General features: G+C 48.6%; 2 protein-coding genes across 2 annotated transcripts; one reads left to right on the plus strand and one right to left on the minus strand.

Moving 5' to 3' along the window:
• Positions 1-7,414: 7,414 nt before the first annotated feature.
• On the minus strand, positions 7,415-7,987 carry LOC109163917. The gene has a single exon (XM_019312641.1). The coding sequence runs from the start codon at positions 7,985-7,987 to the stop codon at positions 7,415-7,417; it is 573 nt and encodes a 190-aa protein (XP_019168186.1).
• An 8,014-nt stretch (positions 7,988-16,001) lies between these two features.
• On the plus strand, positions 16,002-17,117 carry LOC109163918. Its single transcript, XM_019312642.1, has one exon. The coding sequence runs from the start codon at positions 16,002-16,004 to the stop codon at positions 17,115-17,117; it is 1,116 nt and encodes a 371-aa protein (XP_019168187.1).
• Positions 17,118-17,436: the final 319 nt, after the last annotated feature.

Consider the following 17,436-nt stretch of genomic DNA (forward strand, 5'->3'; position numbering starts at 1 on the left):
CTTTCGAGCGAGTGTGTGGGTGCCTTGGTGGGCGGCGCAGATGCCCCTATGGGCTTCATCCATTATCTTCTCGGCCTCGGGCCTAAGCAGACATTTCAGAAGAGGACCACCGAATGATCGCTTGTATAGCTGCCTTCAAGAATTTGGAACGAAGGGGCTTTCCGTCGAACCCTGGCGGCGACTCTTGGGTCTTCAGGCAATTCGCCCGTCTCCTTAAACCGTCAGATATCCTCGATCCAAAAAATCTCGGGGTTCTTTCCCCGATCCCACTCTGCGTGAGTCACCTGCTGGACTTCCGACGGTGTCTCCTCGATACTCGGCCAACTCAGCTCTTCCTTCTGGCAAATCTTAATGAGGTGATCCGACAGTCCTTCCAATGCGATCTTGGACAGTATGTCGGCCTCCACGTTGTCTGTCCGAGAGATATATTCTATTTCGTAGGTGTAACACCCCGTGTTACGGCCTTCAATCCCGGATTAATTATTTAATTAATCCCATTAATAATAATTAAATATGATTTAATTATGTTAGTTTTACCTTTAATTAATTAGTAAGGTCCACCTTGAACCATGGACCCTTGCACGAATAAGAATCTTAAGCCTGTTAGGAATAAAGGAAGTAGGCCTTTTACTATTCAGATTATGATTAGGATCCTCTTTAATTAATATGGTCCACTATGGACCATGGACCCTTATCCCTAAAACAAGCCCTAGCCCTATAAGGAATAGAATTAGTAAACCCATACCATTCAGGCCCTAACTAGGAGTCTTAAATATATAAATAGGGAACTTAGGAGGCACCTAGAATCCCCACCACAATAATCTCTCACCACCCAAAGAGTTCCAAGAATCCCCTTAGGAGAAATCAAGAAATCAAGAAAGCTTAAAGAAAGATCCTTCATAGCCAAGGAATTAATTAAGGCTAAGAGGTAACCCATGTCTCAACAAAACCTATTTTCATAGCTATGATTCCCCCTTAGGGTTTCCCCCATATTATTGTGATTGGCGAGATATGATGATAATTATTGATGTTTGATGTGATGATCCCATGAGGGATCTTGATAATCTTGATATTGGGAGATTCTTGATAATTATGGAGTTCTTGATGATTATATGGAGTTCTTGATGGTTATGTGTTATTCTTGGATTGTGGGGTGGGGAAATCGCATGTTTGGGTGTTGATTATGTCTAGAAAAGCATGATAGGTTATGTGTCGTTCGTTCCTCGTATTTGATCCGTTAATTGTCTACGTGTTGTCGTTAATTGCGTTGTAGGGTGTCTAAGCATGGTTTCGGGTTCCACAACGGTCCCCGGGGCGTATTGTGTGATAAGAGTCAGTGGGGGGTAAGTGGGGGGTAGGGGACCCGCCACCTACCCACGGCCGAGAACACCTTCCCGGCAGCGGGCAGCCGGCGGGCGGGCAGTTGCCCGCCGGCGACCCGCTGCTCGGAATAGTAAAGTCCGGCGGGTGGCCCCCCACCCACCGGCTACCCGCTGGAAATTATCCCACCTTGGGACCCCGGCTTCCCCGTTTGATGTTCCCCCGTTCCCCGTGGTGTCCCAACGGACTCCGTTTATCGTGCCTATGTCTAGTTTGATGTTTCGGGTACCGTTCGTAGGTTTATGAGTCTATTATATTGCATGCTAGTTGAATTGGTATCCCGTTGACCTAGGTGGAAGGAGTATGAACCCCTTAGGACCATTCTTAGTATGTGATGGATCACGCATAGGTTTTGTTATGCGCTTTCTCCCCCTTCCCAATGTGTAATATGGGTTGCATGTGCTTGCTATGTGTTATGTGTGTGTGTTACCCCAATTCGGTTGCGATCGGATTGGTTATCCTGAGCTGCGGTTCAGAAGCTGGCTGCGGTCAGATTGATACTCTTGGGCTGTGGTCCACCGTTTGGTTGCGATAAAACGTTTCTATACGAGCTGCGGTTCGTCCTTTTTCCTGGCTGCGGTAAGATGATATTCTCTTGGGCTGCGGTCCACTGTTTGGTTGCGATCAAACACTATGATGAGCTGCGGTTCATCGGTCGGTTGCGATCGACCCCTCCGTGTTGCGATACGGGGCAGGGTGCTGCGGGGCCGTGTCAGAGCTATATGCGCTGACCCTCATGTATGGGCATGCGATTGGTCCTGTGGCGCCAACAAAGTGTGTTATGTGTTGTGACATGGACGAGTTGTGATTACGAGTGTCTTGGGGGATGTGACAATGGGATTTATATTGGGGATTGTTCATGTTGGGTTATGATCATTTTTCATGCTTTGCCTTATCTGCCTTATCTGTTGTGAACTGCAGATGCTCGTTATAACTGTTGCCTGTGTCTGGCCTTATCTGTCGAGTCATTCCCGGTTTTGAAGCTAGAGTTCGTAGGATATATCTTCATGCTCAAAATGGTTTTCGTATATCTATATATATCCGTATATGTATTGTATTTCAACGCGTTGGAGTGGGTTACCAGCATCTCTCGCTGAACAGATATATTTTGCTTTCAGGCACAGAAGATTAAGTCACTGGAGTGCGCTAGAACTTAGAAGTAGATAGTTTCCCTTTTGGCCTGCGTGCCACGTTTACGTATTTACGCTTTGAGGATATTAGTTAGTTAGCCTGTGCACTTGGGTTCTCTAGCCCAGGTGTGGCATAGCACCCCGAACGCTTGTATTTATATCTTGGGATTTAATAAGATTCTACCTTTATTATAAGTTTTAAATGTGTTGAAAATCTGGGGTGTTACAGTTGGTATCAGAGCTTAAGTTTGACCCTAGGATAAGACTCTTAAGACCGGATTTTAGGACACTAGGCTTGAACTCTAGGTACTTAGGAACATAGGATCCAGGAATCTTAGGACGCGCAGTGAGATTGTGAAACCTACACATAACCTCCCCTCACTTCATCCCTCTCTAACTTAAAGGAACCTCCCCCTACGCTTACTACACCAGGTAAGGGTGCGAATAGATAAGTTTACTTCCACAACTGGGTAACGTACACTTACCCGATAAATCGCCTCGTCCTAACTCCCGTCAAAAGACTTGACAAGGACCCTGACCAAAGAAAAGGAAGATTTGGATGACTACTAAAAGGGACGGACTGCAATACGCACTGCAATACAGTCAGGATTGCTAAAAGGGACGGACTGCAATACGCACCAACCCAGGGTAACCACGATAACTCCCGAGTCAGACAAATGACATGCACCTTCCGACAAGTTGCCTTATCTCGGCAAACCCGGGTTGCGGCAACAACAAACAGGAAGGAGAACTAGGACACCTATTAAAGTAGCGAAGGAACGACACCATTAGTCGAATCCTTGGGTGCAAGGTAAATATATCGCGACACCTTGCGACCCCACCACCCCAATTTAAAATATCATCCGCCCTGAAACCCCAGCATCTTGGTACCCCTATTTGTTGAAAACTCCCACCCGAATCCTTAATTACCTTAAGAGCAAATTCGCAACCGTCATGACCTTGCTCACCCTTTGTTGCGCTTAACCCAAACCCTCGGAAACCCTAAATTGTTATTGCCCTTACTCTAAGTTCATATCCCCACTCCGTTTGGAAACCCTGTTAAAAACCGTAGAGCAGAATAAGGCCCTTACCCTGCCCAGGGGCGTGAAGAACCGACATTCATTGATTCAATATTAAAATAAGTTGTTAGATAGGAATCGGCGAAGTAGGTGGAGGTTACGAATACGTATGACCCCACCCTTACACGAAAACAGTGAAGGCTTCACGAGAAACCATAGCCTGTACGTACGCCACCGAAGAACGCCATGCGTTGACAAGAGCGGGCAAACAAATACGTTCAATGTGTCTGGGGCCCTCGCTACAGAAAACATCGTCAAATAGGTGCAACAGGCCGAACCTCAAGGAGGACAAAAAGCCTTGCTAAGAATTTCATCCACCAAGGAAGGGATGAAACCCAATAGGACAAGAAAGACTAACCCGAAACCCCCTTACCCTTAAGAACCCTCGGCAAGGATTAGGAGTCAAGATCAAGGGGTTTGACCCACTAAACCGACTGGGTCCAGACTTCTGGACATCCGAGGGGAACGTGCACGGAAATCATCACGAGAATTCCCCTGGAAGCCATGGAAGAGAAGATCAAACGAAATCATCCGAGGGGATTGTTCATGTTGGGTTATGATCATTGTTTATGCTTTGCCTTATCTGCCTTATCTGTTGTGAACTGCAGATGCTCGTTATAACTGTTGCTTGTGTCTAGCCTTATCTGTCGAGTCATTCCCGGTTTTGAAGCTAGAGTTCGTAGGATATATCTTCATGCTCAAAATGGTTTTCGTATATCTATATATATCTCTATATGTATTGTATTTCAACGCGTTGGAGTGGGTTACCAGCATCTCTCGCTGAACAGATATATTTGGCTTTCAGGCACAGAAGATTAAGTCACTGGAGTGCGCTAGAACTTAGAAGTAGATAGTTTCCCTTTTGACCTGCGTGCCACGTTTACGTATTTACGCTTTGAGGATATTAGTTAGTTAGCCTGTGCACTTGGGTTCTCTAGCCCAGGTGTGGCATATCACCCCGAACGCTTGTATTTATATCTTGGGATTTAATAAGATTCTACCTTTATTATAAGTTTTAAATGTCTTGAAAATCTGGGGTGTTACAGTAGGCCGTGAACTCCTTTAACATCTCCACCGCCTTCTCCTTGTATAGGGTCATCTGGGCGTTCTTAGCCTCACACGTGCCTGAGATCTGCCCTACTATCAATCTAGAGTCAGTTTTGATCCGCAATCGTTCTACTCCCAGTGCCTTGACGAGTGAAGACCGTTCAACACCGCCTCATATTCGGCCTCGTTGTTGGTCGTTGGGAACGAATAGCTCAGCGCGTAATATAGTCGGAACCCTTCTGGTATGATTAGCATGACTCCGCCCCCACAATGTTGTCGACTGGCGGCTCCATCCGCGTGCATCTCCCACCATTCGCCGAAGTTATCTTTCGAGGTGCGTACCTTTTCTTCTTCGCCCGCTGTGCACTCGACCAAGAAGTCGGCCAAGGTTTGGCCTTTTATGGAAGGCCGTGGCTGATCCTCAATCCCGTACTGGGTTAATTCCATGGCCCACTTCACCAAACGACCGGGCGACGAGGGGTTCCGCAAGACGCTCCCCAACGGTTGATCAGTCAATACTCGGACAGTGTGGGCTTGGAAATAGGGCGCCAACTTGCGCACGGTGATTACCATCATAAACTATCTTTTTTAAGGCCGAGTACCGTGTTCCGGCGGCTTTCAAGGAGCGGCTCACATAATATACCGGGTGCTGGGCTCGTTCCTCTTCTCGGACCAGCACCGAGCTCACGGCCTTCGGGGAAGCGGCCAGGTATAAAAACAGAGGCTCACCCACCTGTGGGTTGGACAATACGGGAGGTGTAGAAAGGTATCGCTTTAATTCCTCGAACGACTGCTGGCACTCGGCTGTCCAGGCGAAACCTTCCTTCTTCTTCATGGCTTCGATGAAAGGTAGAGTTTTATCCGCCGCCTTGCTCAGGAAGCGACTGAGGGCAGCCAGTCGACCAGTCAACCGTTGCAGGTCTTTGACGGAGCTGGGAGGCTGCATATCGATGATGGCTTGGACCTTCTCCGGGTTGGGCTCGATGCCTCGCTTGGTAACCATATATCCCAAGAATTTTCCGCCTTGCACCGCGAAGGCACAGTTCTTAGGGTTCAGCCGGAGGTTATATCTTATCATTACTTGAAAGCAGTCGGCCTGATCCCCCGCGTGCTTGCTCTCTTCCCGGCTTTTGACGATCATGTCGTCCACGTATGCGGCCATGGATTTTCCCAACAGATCTTGGAACAGCCGGGCCACCATCCGGGTATAAGTAGCTCCGGCATTCTTGAGTCCGAATGGCATGACTCGATAACAATACACTCCATCCGGTGTCAGTAATGCGGTTTTCTCCTCGTCGGCAAGATGCATGAAAATTTGATGGTACCCTCTGAAGGCGTCCATGAAGCTTAACAGGGCCGACCGGGCGGTTTCGTCGACTAGCTGATCGATCCCAGGCAAGGGAAACGAGTCTTTCGGGCAGGCCTTGTTGAGGTAGGTGTAGTCAACGCACATCCGCCAAGCCGGGGGCTTTGGTACGAGGACTACGTTTGCTAACCATTCCGGGTATTTGACCTCACGAATGTGGCCCGCTGCCAACAGCGTGCTCACCTCCTTTTTCACAAACTCCCTTCGATCATTGGCGAGATACCGTTTCTTCTGCACGACTGGCCGATGGCTAGGATCCACGGCGAGTCTATGAGCGATGATGGATCGGTCGACACCAGGCATGTCCTCCGGACCCCAGGCGAAAACCAGCCGATGCTCTCGAAGCACCTTAATGACTTCCTTTCGCACTTCCTCGGGGAGGCCGACCCCAATTCGGACTCGCCTGTCCGGTTGATCAGGGACAACCTCAACCTCCTCCAATTCTACGGCCGGCTCTGGGCGAGGTATCGTCGCCTTCTTTGGAGGCCTTTCCGTAATCTCATGGACCTACATCTCGCGCTTGCCCATCCCTCGGCAGGCCTGCAGGTAGCAGTCGCGGGCGACTCTCCTGTCGCAACGCACCGTGCCTATCCTACTCGGTGTACGGAATTTCAGGTAGAGATGCTCGATGGAAATCAAAGCTCCTAGGTCCTCCAGGCCCGGTCGACCGAGTATAGCGTTGTGGGAGCAGGCCAGGTTTACCACGATGAATTTCATACTGAGCCTCTGCGCGTCGGGATGACTGCCAATCTCAACAGGCAAGGTGATGGATCCCTCTGCCTCCACCGAGTCCCCCGTAAAACCGGCAAGTGGTGTTTTAACAGGGTTTAGCTATTATCGGGTTAGCCCCATTTTATCGAAGGTCTCGAGGTATAGCACGTTGACGCTGCTCCCCGTGTCAACCAGGATCCGGCGAACGACTACCCACTGATATCCATCGCAATGACCAGCGCATCTCGATGCGGCGCCTTTCCCGTGGGCAAATCTCTATCAGTGAAAGTGATGGGCTCTCGACATGCCTTCTTAGAGTTCTCCTCGCGCCCATATACCGTCCCGACATATAGCTGCCGAGTCCCCACCTTCCGGTCCACCAAGTATTATATTGATAACCGGCTTCTGACGCCACTGAGCCTCGTCTTCCTCAGAAGCCGGCTGCTTGCCCCGACTGCTCTCCGCGGCGGTGGTGGGATCCTCGTCCCCCTGAGTGGCCGACCTCCGCCTCCACTGATTAGGAGGCGGGGTCCCTTGCTGGATGATACCTTCCATGATCTTCTTCAAATAGAAGCACTCTTCCGTGCTGTGAGTGTAAGATTTCTGGTAACGACAGTATTTAGAGGTCTTAACCGCCTCATCGCTTACCGCGTGGTCGTTAGTCGGCGGGGGCGGAGGTGGAGCGACTGCTTGTACCTCGTTCACTGGCCGTTCGGGAACCGGCCGATAGGGTGTACGACGGGCCTGTCGTATGGCCGTCTGGCATCGGGTCGCCGGGTCACTTCCGAGCGCCTTTCCTTTGTATCGGTTCGCGTTCTCTTCCCACCGGCGGATCCTCCGACCTCGTGTTGTCGTTTGTGTTTCATAGCTTGTTTCGTGTTGGCCCTCTTGTTGGTCATGTGTATGGCTTCCGCGTAGGTGGCCGGGCGGTTGTCCCGTAGATCTCGGTATAGCTGACCGGACCGTAAGGACTCGATGAAGAAGGTGAGTGCAGTCTGGTCCTCGACTTCCTCAATGGATTGGATTTCTTTCTGCCAGCGAGCTAGATAGGTTTTCAGAGATTCGCCTTCTTCTTGGAGAATGTCTCCCAGGTGAGTCAGATCCTTCTGGGGCTTAATGTTGGCCGCGTAGTGGCTCATGAAGCGGTCAGCTAACTCCTCGAAACTGTAAATTGACTTGGGAGGCAGTGCCGCTAACCACCTTTGTGCCGAGCCTTTCAGCGTGGGCAAGAAGGCGCGGCACATCACCGGGTCTCGCACTCCCAAGACCTGCATTTTGGCTTGATAGCTAAGCAAATGTTCGCGCGGATCTCCGGATCCATCGAAGGTGGCTTGTTCCAGAAATTTAAAGTCGCCGGGTACTTTGTAGGACATAATCTCGGAAGAGAATGGCAAAGCTGTGAGCAACGTCTACCTAGGGGATTTGGTCTTTCCCCCCATTTGTTCTCTCAGGTCTCGTACCTCTCGGGCCAACTGGGCCTCGTCGCCTTCATTGTGAGTGTGGTTTCCGGTGGACTCTATGCTTTCGCCGACTTCTGATTCGGCCGGTTGGTTATCATGGCGCGTTATGCGCTCGGTCCGTCGCGTTCGAGTTTTGGTTCTCCGGGTGCGAGCTCTTTCCCGACCGGTCTCCCGGTTTCGGGGTCCTGCTGGTGCGCGGCTGGGCTCCCTTTCTCCTAGTCGTTCTCGTGCAGGCTGCCGCCCAGCATTCGGACCCAGCCTTGAGTGGACTGATCGCACTGGCTGGCTCTCTGCCCGTTGATTTTCCTGTCCGTCTTCCGGCCTCTGGGACAGTTGTTGATGGCGAGGCATCGGTCGAGAAACCGACTGTTCCCTCACCCCTCGACTCGCGTCGGCGAAGGCTCGTCCGATCGCGTGGAGTTGTTCCGGGGTGAGGGGTATCATAGGCGGCTGCCGGTTCACCGGTGCCGTTTCATTTCCTTGACTTTGAGCATTTCGTTGGTTCAACTGGTTTCTTAAATCTGCCTCTATCCCGTTGTTCCGGTTGTTTGCTTGGTCTCGTCCTCCCGACATGTTTATGACGCTTTTCCGTTCGACTTCGGGACTCGCCCTGCTCAGAGAGTCACGTAGCTCTTTGTATCGATCCCCACAGACGGCGCCAGTGTTGGTTTTTGGGTTTTCGGGCCCAGGGAGGTCCAACACAACCTTAGTTGGTGGATTCACCTTTCACACAGGGTTGTAAAAGAAAGGGAGGTATTTCTAATGGCTTCAAGTGTGTCTCTCTTTTCTCCTGGGATCAACTTGTCTCTATTACAAGGGTGTAGGAGCCTTTATATAGCAGGCTCCCCTCCTGCCGACTTGAAGGCCATTAATGGCTAACTTCAAGGCTAATTACAACCACCGAGCCGTTGTGTGCCATTACCGGATCGGCTAACGGCTCCTTGAATCCGTAACAGTCTGACCGAGTCTTGCCTTGAATGCCTCCAACGGCTCCGGGGCTGGGTCTTTTTAAATGAGGCCTCTCAATGCTCGCTTAATGGCTCTGAGCCGTCTCTTTTGGACTTGGGCCTGGGCCGACTCCTGGACTCGGCCCAAGCTTTCACTGGGCTTCTTCCACTGCCAGCCCACGTTCCTTGTCTTGGATTCCCTTCTTGGGCCAACCTTTCTTGGGCTGGGGTTCTCACCCCATCAAGAGCAAGCTTCACATGGAGTCAATTCAAGTTGTAGTATGGGATGCAATTTCAAATTGGGGACCAATTAAAAGAAGACATTGAGAGCAATTCAAGTTGTAGTATGGGATGTAATTTCAAATTGGGGACCAATTAAAAGAAGACATTGAGAGCAATTCAAAGGGAATTGGGAGTCGATTTCATAGGAATTGAAAATGGGAGCTAGTTTCAGAGAAATTGAAATTATTGAAAATGGGAGCTAGTTTTAGAGAAATTGAAATTGATTGAAATTGGGAGCAAGCTTCACATGGAGTCAATTCAAGTTGGGAGCCAATGTAAAATTGAAATTGGGAGCCAATTCAAGTTGTAGTATGGGATGCAATTTAAAATTGGGGACCAATTAAAAGAAGACATTGAGAAGCAATTGAAATTGAAATTGGGAGCCAATTCAAGTTGTAGTATGGGATGCAATTTCAAATTGGGAACCAATTAAAAGAAGACATTGAGAAGCAATTGAATTGAGATGAAGTTCAATACCAGGAGAAGTTTGGGAGCCAATTTCGAAGTCAAGGTCAACATAATTCAAAATTAGAAGTAATTGAAGCACCAGGAGAAGTTTGGGAGCCAATTGCAAGTCAAAGTCAATTGGGAGCCAATTACAATGGAGAAATTCAAATTGGGTGCCAATTACAAGTCAATTGAAATTGGGTGTCAATTACAAAGGAGAAATTCAAATTGGGAGGAAGTTCAAAACCAGTTTGAAGTCTGAGAACACCCAGACGTGAGAATGAAGAAGATGAAGAAAAACTTACAGTGAAAATATTCTCACAAAGAAAAATACTAGTCTAACTAGTATGGGATTAAATTGAAGAATATTTTTAAATCCCAAAGATACAAGGACCACTTCAGAGCTGATCAGAGAAGCCATTCTACACAAAACTGAGACCCAGATATTTCCAAGAAACGTGAGAAAACCAGAGGAATATCATATGAAGTTTGGGTACTCATTTACATGGAGATGAAGCTCTATCAACGGCTACCTTATCTTTTCTGACACTTTGCCAGAAATAAGATAAGATCTTGACAAAAGATACAAGAATTCAAAAATGAGATCGTTTCTTTCCAACGGACAGATTCTCATTACCAGCTATAAAATGATGAAGATATGAAGACTTGAAGAGAGCACAGAGCAAAGACGAACTGAATAGAAAAGAGCAGAATATACGAGCAAAGAGCTAAGAGCAAAAATCTCATTTGGTACAGAGCATACCAAAAGAAATCTTCAAGTATGAGAAAAGAAAAAGAACTCGGAGAGCTTCAAAGAGAAATATTCTAAGAGTTCTTAAACCGAGCAAAAACAGGGCATAAAAATCAAGTGCTTTACTTGATACACTCAAAGAGAGAAAAAACTCAGAGTGTTCAAGAGAAATCATTCCAGAGTGTTTCATCTTCATCAAAGAGACCTGCGCATCATTGAAGATCAACTACAGAGTCTTAGAAGTTGGAAGCAAGACAACACTTGTTTTGGAGCAAAACAAGAGAAAGGAAGAAAGTAGCACGGAGCTGTGAAATCCTAGATTGTCACACGGAGCTGTGAGATCCGAAGCAGCAGTGTCGGAGGCACCGGGCGTGATTAGTGCGGGCTTTGTGATCAAAGCACTAGATCACGGGATACGTTTCTACCGGAGTGTGGAAGACGGGGGGAAAGTAACGCGGAGTCGTGAAATCCTGGGATAGTAGCGCGGCGACGTGAAACCTGAAGCAGCAGTGTGGTGTCACTGGGCGTGATTAGTGCGGGCTTGGTGATCAAAGCACTAGATCACGGAATTCATTGTATATTGGAACCAAGAAGTGGTGGATATAGTGAATTGCTCTTGGAGAGAAGAGCAAGTGGAGTAGGTGGATTACACCACCTCCGAACCACTATAATTGTCTTGTGTTCTTTACTGCTTTCTTTACTTACTGCTCTTTACTTGCTCTACACGAGATATATACTCACACAATCTCACACACCCTTTATCTTTATTTATTTCCGCTGTGCACCATACTCTAACAATCTAGTTAAGAGTTTTGGTTTATCTCTAGCTTATCAATTGTTGTGCTGTGCGAAAAAGTTTGAAAATCTATTCACCCCCCCCCCCCTCTAGACTTTCACCTTACCTCTTTTGGGACCAACAATGAGAAAGTACGTGAGTAAAGGGCACGAGGTTTATTTATGTACCCTCCAGGACTTAGATGCAAAAGATGAGGGCCTAGAAAAGATTGTTGTGGTGAGGGAGTTCCCAGATGTTTTTCCTGATGAAATATCAGGATTACCTCCAGCAAGAGAAGTGGAGTTCTCAGTTGATCTACAACCAGGCACCGCACCCATATCCAAGGTACCTTACCGTATGGCACCCGCAGAAATGGCAGGGCTCATGGGACAACTATAGGAACTACTAGAGAAGGGTTACATCAGACCCAGTGTGTCACCTTGAGGAGCTCCTGTTCTATTTGTGAAAAAGAAAGATGGAAGTATGCGATTATATATAGACCACCGAGAATTAAACCAGGTCATTGTAAAGAATAGATATCCGTTACCGCGGATTGATGATCTGTTTGACCAATTGAAGGGAGCGGGAGTTTTCTCCAAGATAGACTTACGATCTAGATACCATCAGTTGAGAGTGGCGGACAAGGACATACTGAAGACGGCTTTTCGTACGAGATACGGGCACTATGAGTTCACTGTAATGCCGTTTGGATTGACCAATGCGCCAGCAATCTTCATGGACTTGATGAATAGGGTATTCCGACCGTACTTGGACGAGTTTGTGGTAGTCTTCATCAATGACATCTTGATTTACTCAAAAGGGGTGGACGATCATGAGAGGCATTTGAGGATAGTACTACAGATATTGCGGGACCAGCAATTGTACGCTAAGTTGTCTAAGTGTGAATTTTGGAGGGACAGTGTAGCCTTCTTGGGACATATTGTCACCAAAGCTGGAGTAACAGTAGATCCATCCAAGATTAAGGCAGTAACGGAGTGGCCGGTACCCAAGTCTGTCACGGAAGTGCGTAGTTTCTTGGGACTACTAGCAGGTTAGTATAGAAGATTCGTGCACAACTTTTCAATTTTAGCTAAACCTCTCCCTAGTCTCACTAAGAAAGCAGCCAAATATCAGTGGATCGAGGAGTGTGAGACGGCATTTCAGGAACTTAAGCGGAGATTAACCTCGGCAACAGTTTTGACATTACCATCAGGAGAAGAAGGATTTGAGGTGTTCAGCGACGCCACACATAAAGGACTGGGTTGCGTCTTGATGCAAAATGGGAAGGTGATAGCATATACGTCACGGAAGTTAAAGACACATGAGGTTAACTACCCTACGCATGACTTGGAACTAGCTACAGCAGTTTTCGCCCTAAAAATATGGAGTCACTATTTATATGGGGCAATGTTGCAAAAATCGTGCCTAGGCACCGATAATCGGCGCCTAGGCGCTTGGCGCTAGGAGGCCGCCGCGAGGAATGGCCTCGGCGGCCTCCTCCGCGGCCGGCCGGCTAGGCGGTCTAGGCGGCCGCCTAGACCGCCTAATCGGCCAGTTCGGCGATTTTTTTTTTTTTTTTTGACTCGGTTGCCCGATTTGGACAATTTTTTTTTTCAAATCGCGTATTTTTTCGAGATCTATACACTGCATTCAGCCAAAGGCAGTTTGGTCCACTAATTTCTCAAAAAAATGCTTCTTTAGATCTTAAGTTTAGTTTTTTTATGTGTTTAGATGGTTTAAACAATCTTTTGAACAATTTTACAACCACTTTTGTAAATAGTGTCTAAGAAATAACTATGGAAACCTTATGTTTTAGTACTAAATTTTTAATTTTAAAATTTTTTTAATTAAAAAAATAAAATAAAAATAAAATAAAAAATAAAAAATCGGCGCCTAGGTGCCCCCTTGGCGCCTAGGGGGCGCCTAACGTTTTTTGCAACATTGATATGGGGTGAGATGCAAGATCTACACTGATCATAAAAGCTTAAAGTATATCTTCACCTAGAAAGATCTGAACATGAGACAGCGACGATGGCTAGAGCTGATTAAGGACTACGATTTAGAGATCCAGTATCATGACGGAAAAGCAAATGTATTAGCCGATGCCTTGAGTAGGAAGTCTTTTCACTCCTTGGGAGGTATCTGGGTGGTGCCGGACGAGTTATTTAGGGAGTTTCATCGGTTAAATTTGGAAATAAGAAATTGTGGCGAAGTTAAGCAAGAGATGGCATTGTGTACTTTGAGGGTCACACCGAGCATCTTTGAGGAAATAAAGGAGAATCAACATGGAGATGTCAACTTAGAAAGAATTAAGGCCAAGATGGTCGATGGGAAATGCAGACCTTTTGAAATGTATCCGGATGGGAGTATTAGGCATGAGGGACGTTGGTGCATACCTATGAAATGCGGAGAGATTAAGAAGCAAATCATGGAAGAGGGGCATTGTACACCCTACTCAGTAAACCCCGGTGGAGACAAACTGTAAGGAGATAGCCGAGTTCGTACAACGATGTTTAAATTGTCAAAAGGTTAAAGCTGAACGGATTGGGCATCCTGTTCCCTTAATTCGGGAACTTTCTCGGTCTAGAACCTTGCCAAGTCGAGAGTTTCCAGGTAAAACAACATCTTCTGTTGCCACTACCAGTGAACTTTTCCGGTCTTTCAGCCGAACCACTTGGTACCAAAGGTACCCGAGTCATGGGAATACATCCCTCGGTGCTCCCACCATCTTATGAACCAACGTTCACTGGTGGGGCTTGGGAATTTGCAACATTGTTGCCATTCCCACCATTGTTGTTCTCAACAACATTCTCCTCCCCATGAACTGGCAAAACGGGGTTCTCCATTTCTTCTAGGAAATTAGAGATAAACAACCACCAGGAAACGTAAATATGGTTTTAAGATTGTTGTTGGTAGGATATATCCCGACCGGCATGCCACGTCTTTTCTTGTTATTTGTGCAGGTTTGCAGGTCGGATATTCCTGAAGAAAGCCGGTCAGACCCGACTGGCATATCTCCCGACCGATGCTTTCGACACCCGATTGATGGCCCTTGAACGAGAGATCCGAGAAGAAGCACGTGGCAACGTCACACGTTGCCAGGCAGGGCTCGCTGGGAGAAGACACGTGGGTTACATGCCGGCTGGCCGGAATTGTATCTCCAGCTTAGCGGCTATAAATACCCGCGGCGGCTACAATGTGAGGGACTTTTGAGACGATCGATACGCTATTTACAGAGCTGCCCGACCGCAGTCAGTTGGCCCTCGGAATAGCCATTTTAGATTGTATTAGGTCCTTCTTTCGATCAATAAAAGTATTTATTTGCTTTGATTTGGTCTTCTTTAGTATCTTGACCGCTTTACGTGGAATTTATACTATCATTTTGGCACCATCCGTGGGGACCAGTGCACGAAAGCAAACGTTTGACGAGCATCGGATCCATGTATCACCATGTATCCATATATGTAACAAATGGACTAGGAGGAGCAAGCCGATGCAGCCAGTTCTTCCGATCATCAACACACTCAGTACCCGGATTAGACAATCGATCTGAACCTTAATCTATCACCGCCTCACCCGGCTACCCAGAACCCGGTCAACTACATCCAACTGGGGTATCCACCTCCCGGCCAGCAGTTTCCTTTTCCCGGGCAATATCTGTACCCGGTTCCACCTCCACAGTATGGGTATTGGCCCGGTACACCGATGTATTACGCACCGCCGACCGGCTACCCCCAATACATGCCTGTGCACACGACTCCAGCCTCCGCTCCTCCGATATACCCGACCATACAGACCGAGCCAGAGCTTCAGCGCGCCCCCCGGGCTAGGCGCTCGGCTCGTTCGAGGTTGGGGTCGCAGGGTGCCGAGGCCATGGAGGTACCACGGCAGGCTCAGCAGGTACAACCGGAAATGCAAGCCCAGCCGGAGGATCTCGAAGTAGAAGCCAACTGGGCAATAGCATTCCAGCGGCTCCGCCCAGCCATGCGGCAACGATTGGGACCGCAGGACCCGAGCAGGCGCTCGGTAGATTCACCGATGAGAGCCGCCAGCCAGGAGGGATCGTCCGGGCATGGTGGGTCTAAGGCACATCGCCGACGACGTGCCCAGGAACCAGCCCAGACGGTCGGGCATGATGAGACCCGAGGAATGCTCGACGACCTCCGAGCGGAATTCACCCGGTTCCGAAACGAGCACGCTGTGAGTCCTTCGGTCGATCAATCACCCTTTTTATTGAGGACACCCTTCACGGCGGAAATAATAGCTCAGCCTTACCCGCTCGACCTGCAAGTCCCGGGCAACAAAGAGTATGATGGGCGTACAGACCCTGAGGTTCACGTCAACACCTACTACGGCAACATGATGATGATGGGCGTGTCTGACGTCGTAATGTGTAGGGCTTTTTATTCCACGCTCACTGGTCGGGCGACGGAATGTTTTAGAACGTTTCATCCCAGTTCCATCGCAGATTTTGAAACTTTGGCGAGGAAATTCAACCGGAAGTTTGTGACCTCTAAGGTCATAAGAAAGCCCTATATGTACTTGGAGAAAGCCAAGCAACTAGAGGGGGAAAGCTTGTCTGAGTTCTTGGTCAAATAGAAAGCAGCGGTCGGGGAGGTCGAACCGATGGACGATCTCACCGCCATCCACATGCTCCACATTTCCCTCCGGGCCAGTTATTTGTATCAGGATTTCATCCTCCACCCGCCGACCACTTATGAGGAAGCTCTCCGTAGAGTGACGGATTACGCCAATACCGGTGAGGCGAACACCGTCAAGAGATCCCAGGAGGTTGGGACTTCATCCCGGAAACCCTCCGGTCGGGCGGAACATCGATTAGCTGACGACCATCCCCGATCTCGTACCTGGCCAGGAGAGTTCACGACGCTAAACCGATCAGCGGCAAAAGCAATGCAGTACGCCCAATCTTGCAACCTCATCAAGTTACCTCCTCCCGAACCAGAAGGCAGAGACAAATCGAAGCATTGCGCTTATCATCGTTGCGTCGGGCACGATACGGAGGAGTGTACACATTTGAAACAGCTGCTGGAAGATTTGCTTAACTTGGGAAAGCTGGACAAATGTGTGGGCAAAAGAGTAGAGAGCAAGAAATATGGTGATCGAAGAGACCATAGGCGCTCCCACAATCGCTCAGATCGTTCTGATCGTTCGGATTGGTCGAGTCAAGATCGCAGAGACCCCGAGCCTCCATCCAGTAGCCGACCGGCGGCCAAACCGACCATTCATGTGATCTTCGGCGGTTTGGAAGACGCATCCCGACCTCGGGAGAGCTGCCCGGTCGTGATCGTAGACTCCCGTGAAACCGGGAAAAGACAAAAGATGGAGCCTATCACTTTCTCTTTGGAGGATCAACCGGAGAGTGGTGACCACGGGATTGAAGCCCTCGTGGTCACAATTGATATTATGGGGACTGATGTCCAGAGATTCATGGTGGACACCGGGAGCAGTGTTAACGTCTTTTATTTGGACGTATTTGAGAAGGTGAAGTTGGACAAGCGCGAGCTGGTTCTGGTCGGCGGACCCTTGTCGGGATTTATCGGGGCCCTCATTCGCCCCGAAGGAAAAATTATGCTCCCGGTCGAGATCGGCACCCCGCCCAAATCTGTGAAGACTGAGATGGAATTCGTTGTGGTCAATCTCCATTGTGTCCACAATGTTATCCTGGGCCGACCGGCCATTATGAATGTCGCGGAATCATTTCCATGCCGCATTTGTGCATGAAGTTCCCCACCCCGAACGGGGTTGGTGTTGTACATGGTGATGTCCAGACCGCGAGGAAATGTTATACCCGGGCCGTCAATAAGCGTGATACTGGCACCTCGTCCCGTGTGAATACTATTGTCAAGGAAGCCACCACTGACCGGAAGGAGCAACCCGAGCCTTCTGAAGATCGAAGAAGTTCCCATGTCCAAGGAACGACCGGACAGGAAGATCAAGATTGGTCGGGCCCTTACCCCCGAGCTACGATTGAATGTATTGGCGATCCTCCGGGAATTTACCGACATCTTTGTGTGGGGGCCTGAAGATATGCCCGGGATCG

This window comes from Ipomoea nil, unplaced genomic scaffold (assembly GCF_001879475.1).
Source record: "Ipomoea nil cultivar Tokyo-kokei standard unplaced genomic scaffold, Asagao_1.1 scaffold3050, whole genome shotgun sequence".
NCBI lineage: Eukaryota > Viridiplantae > Streptophyta > Magnoliopsida > Solanales > Convolvulaceae > Ipomoea > Ipomoea nil.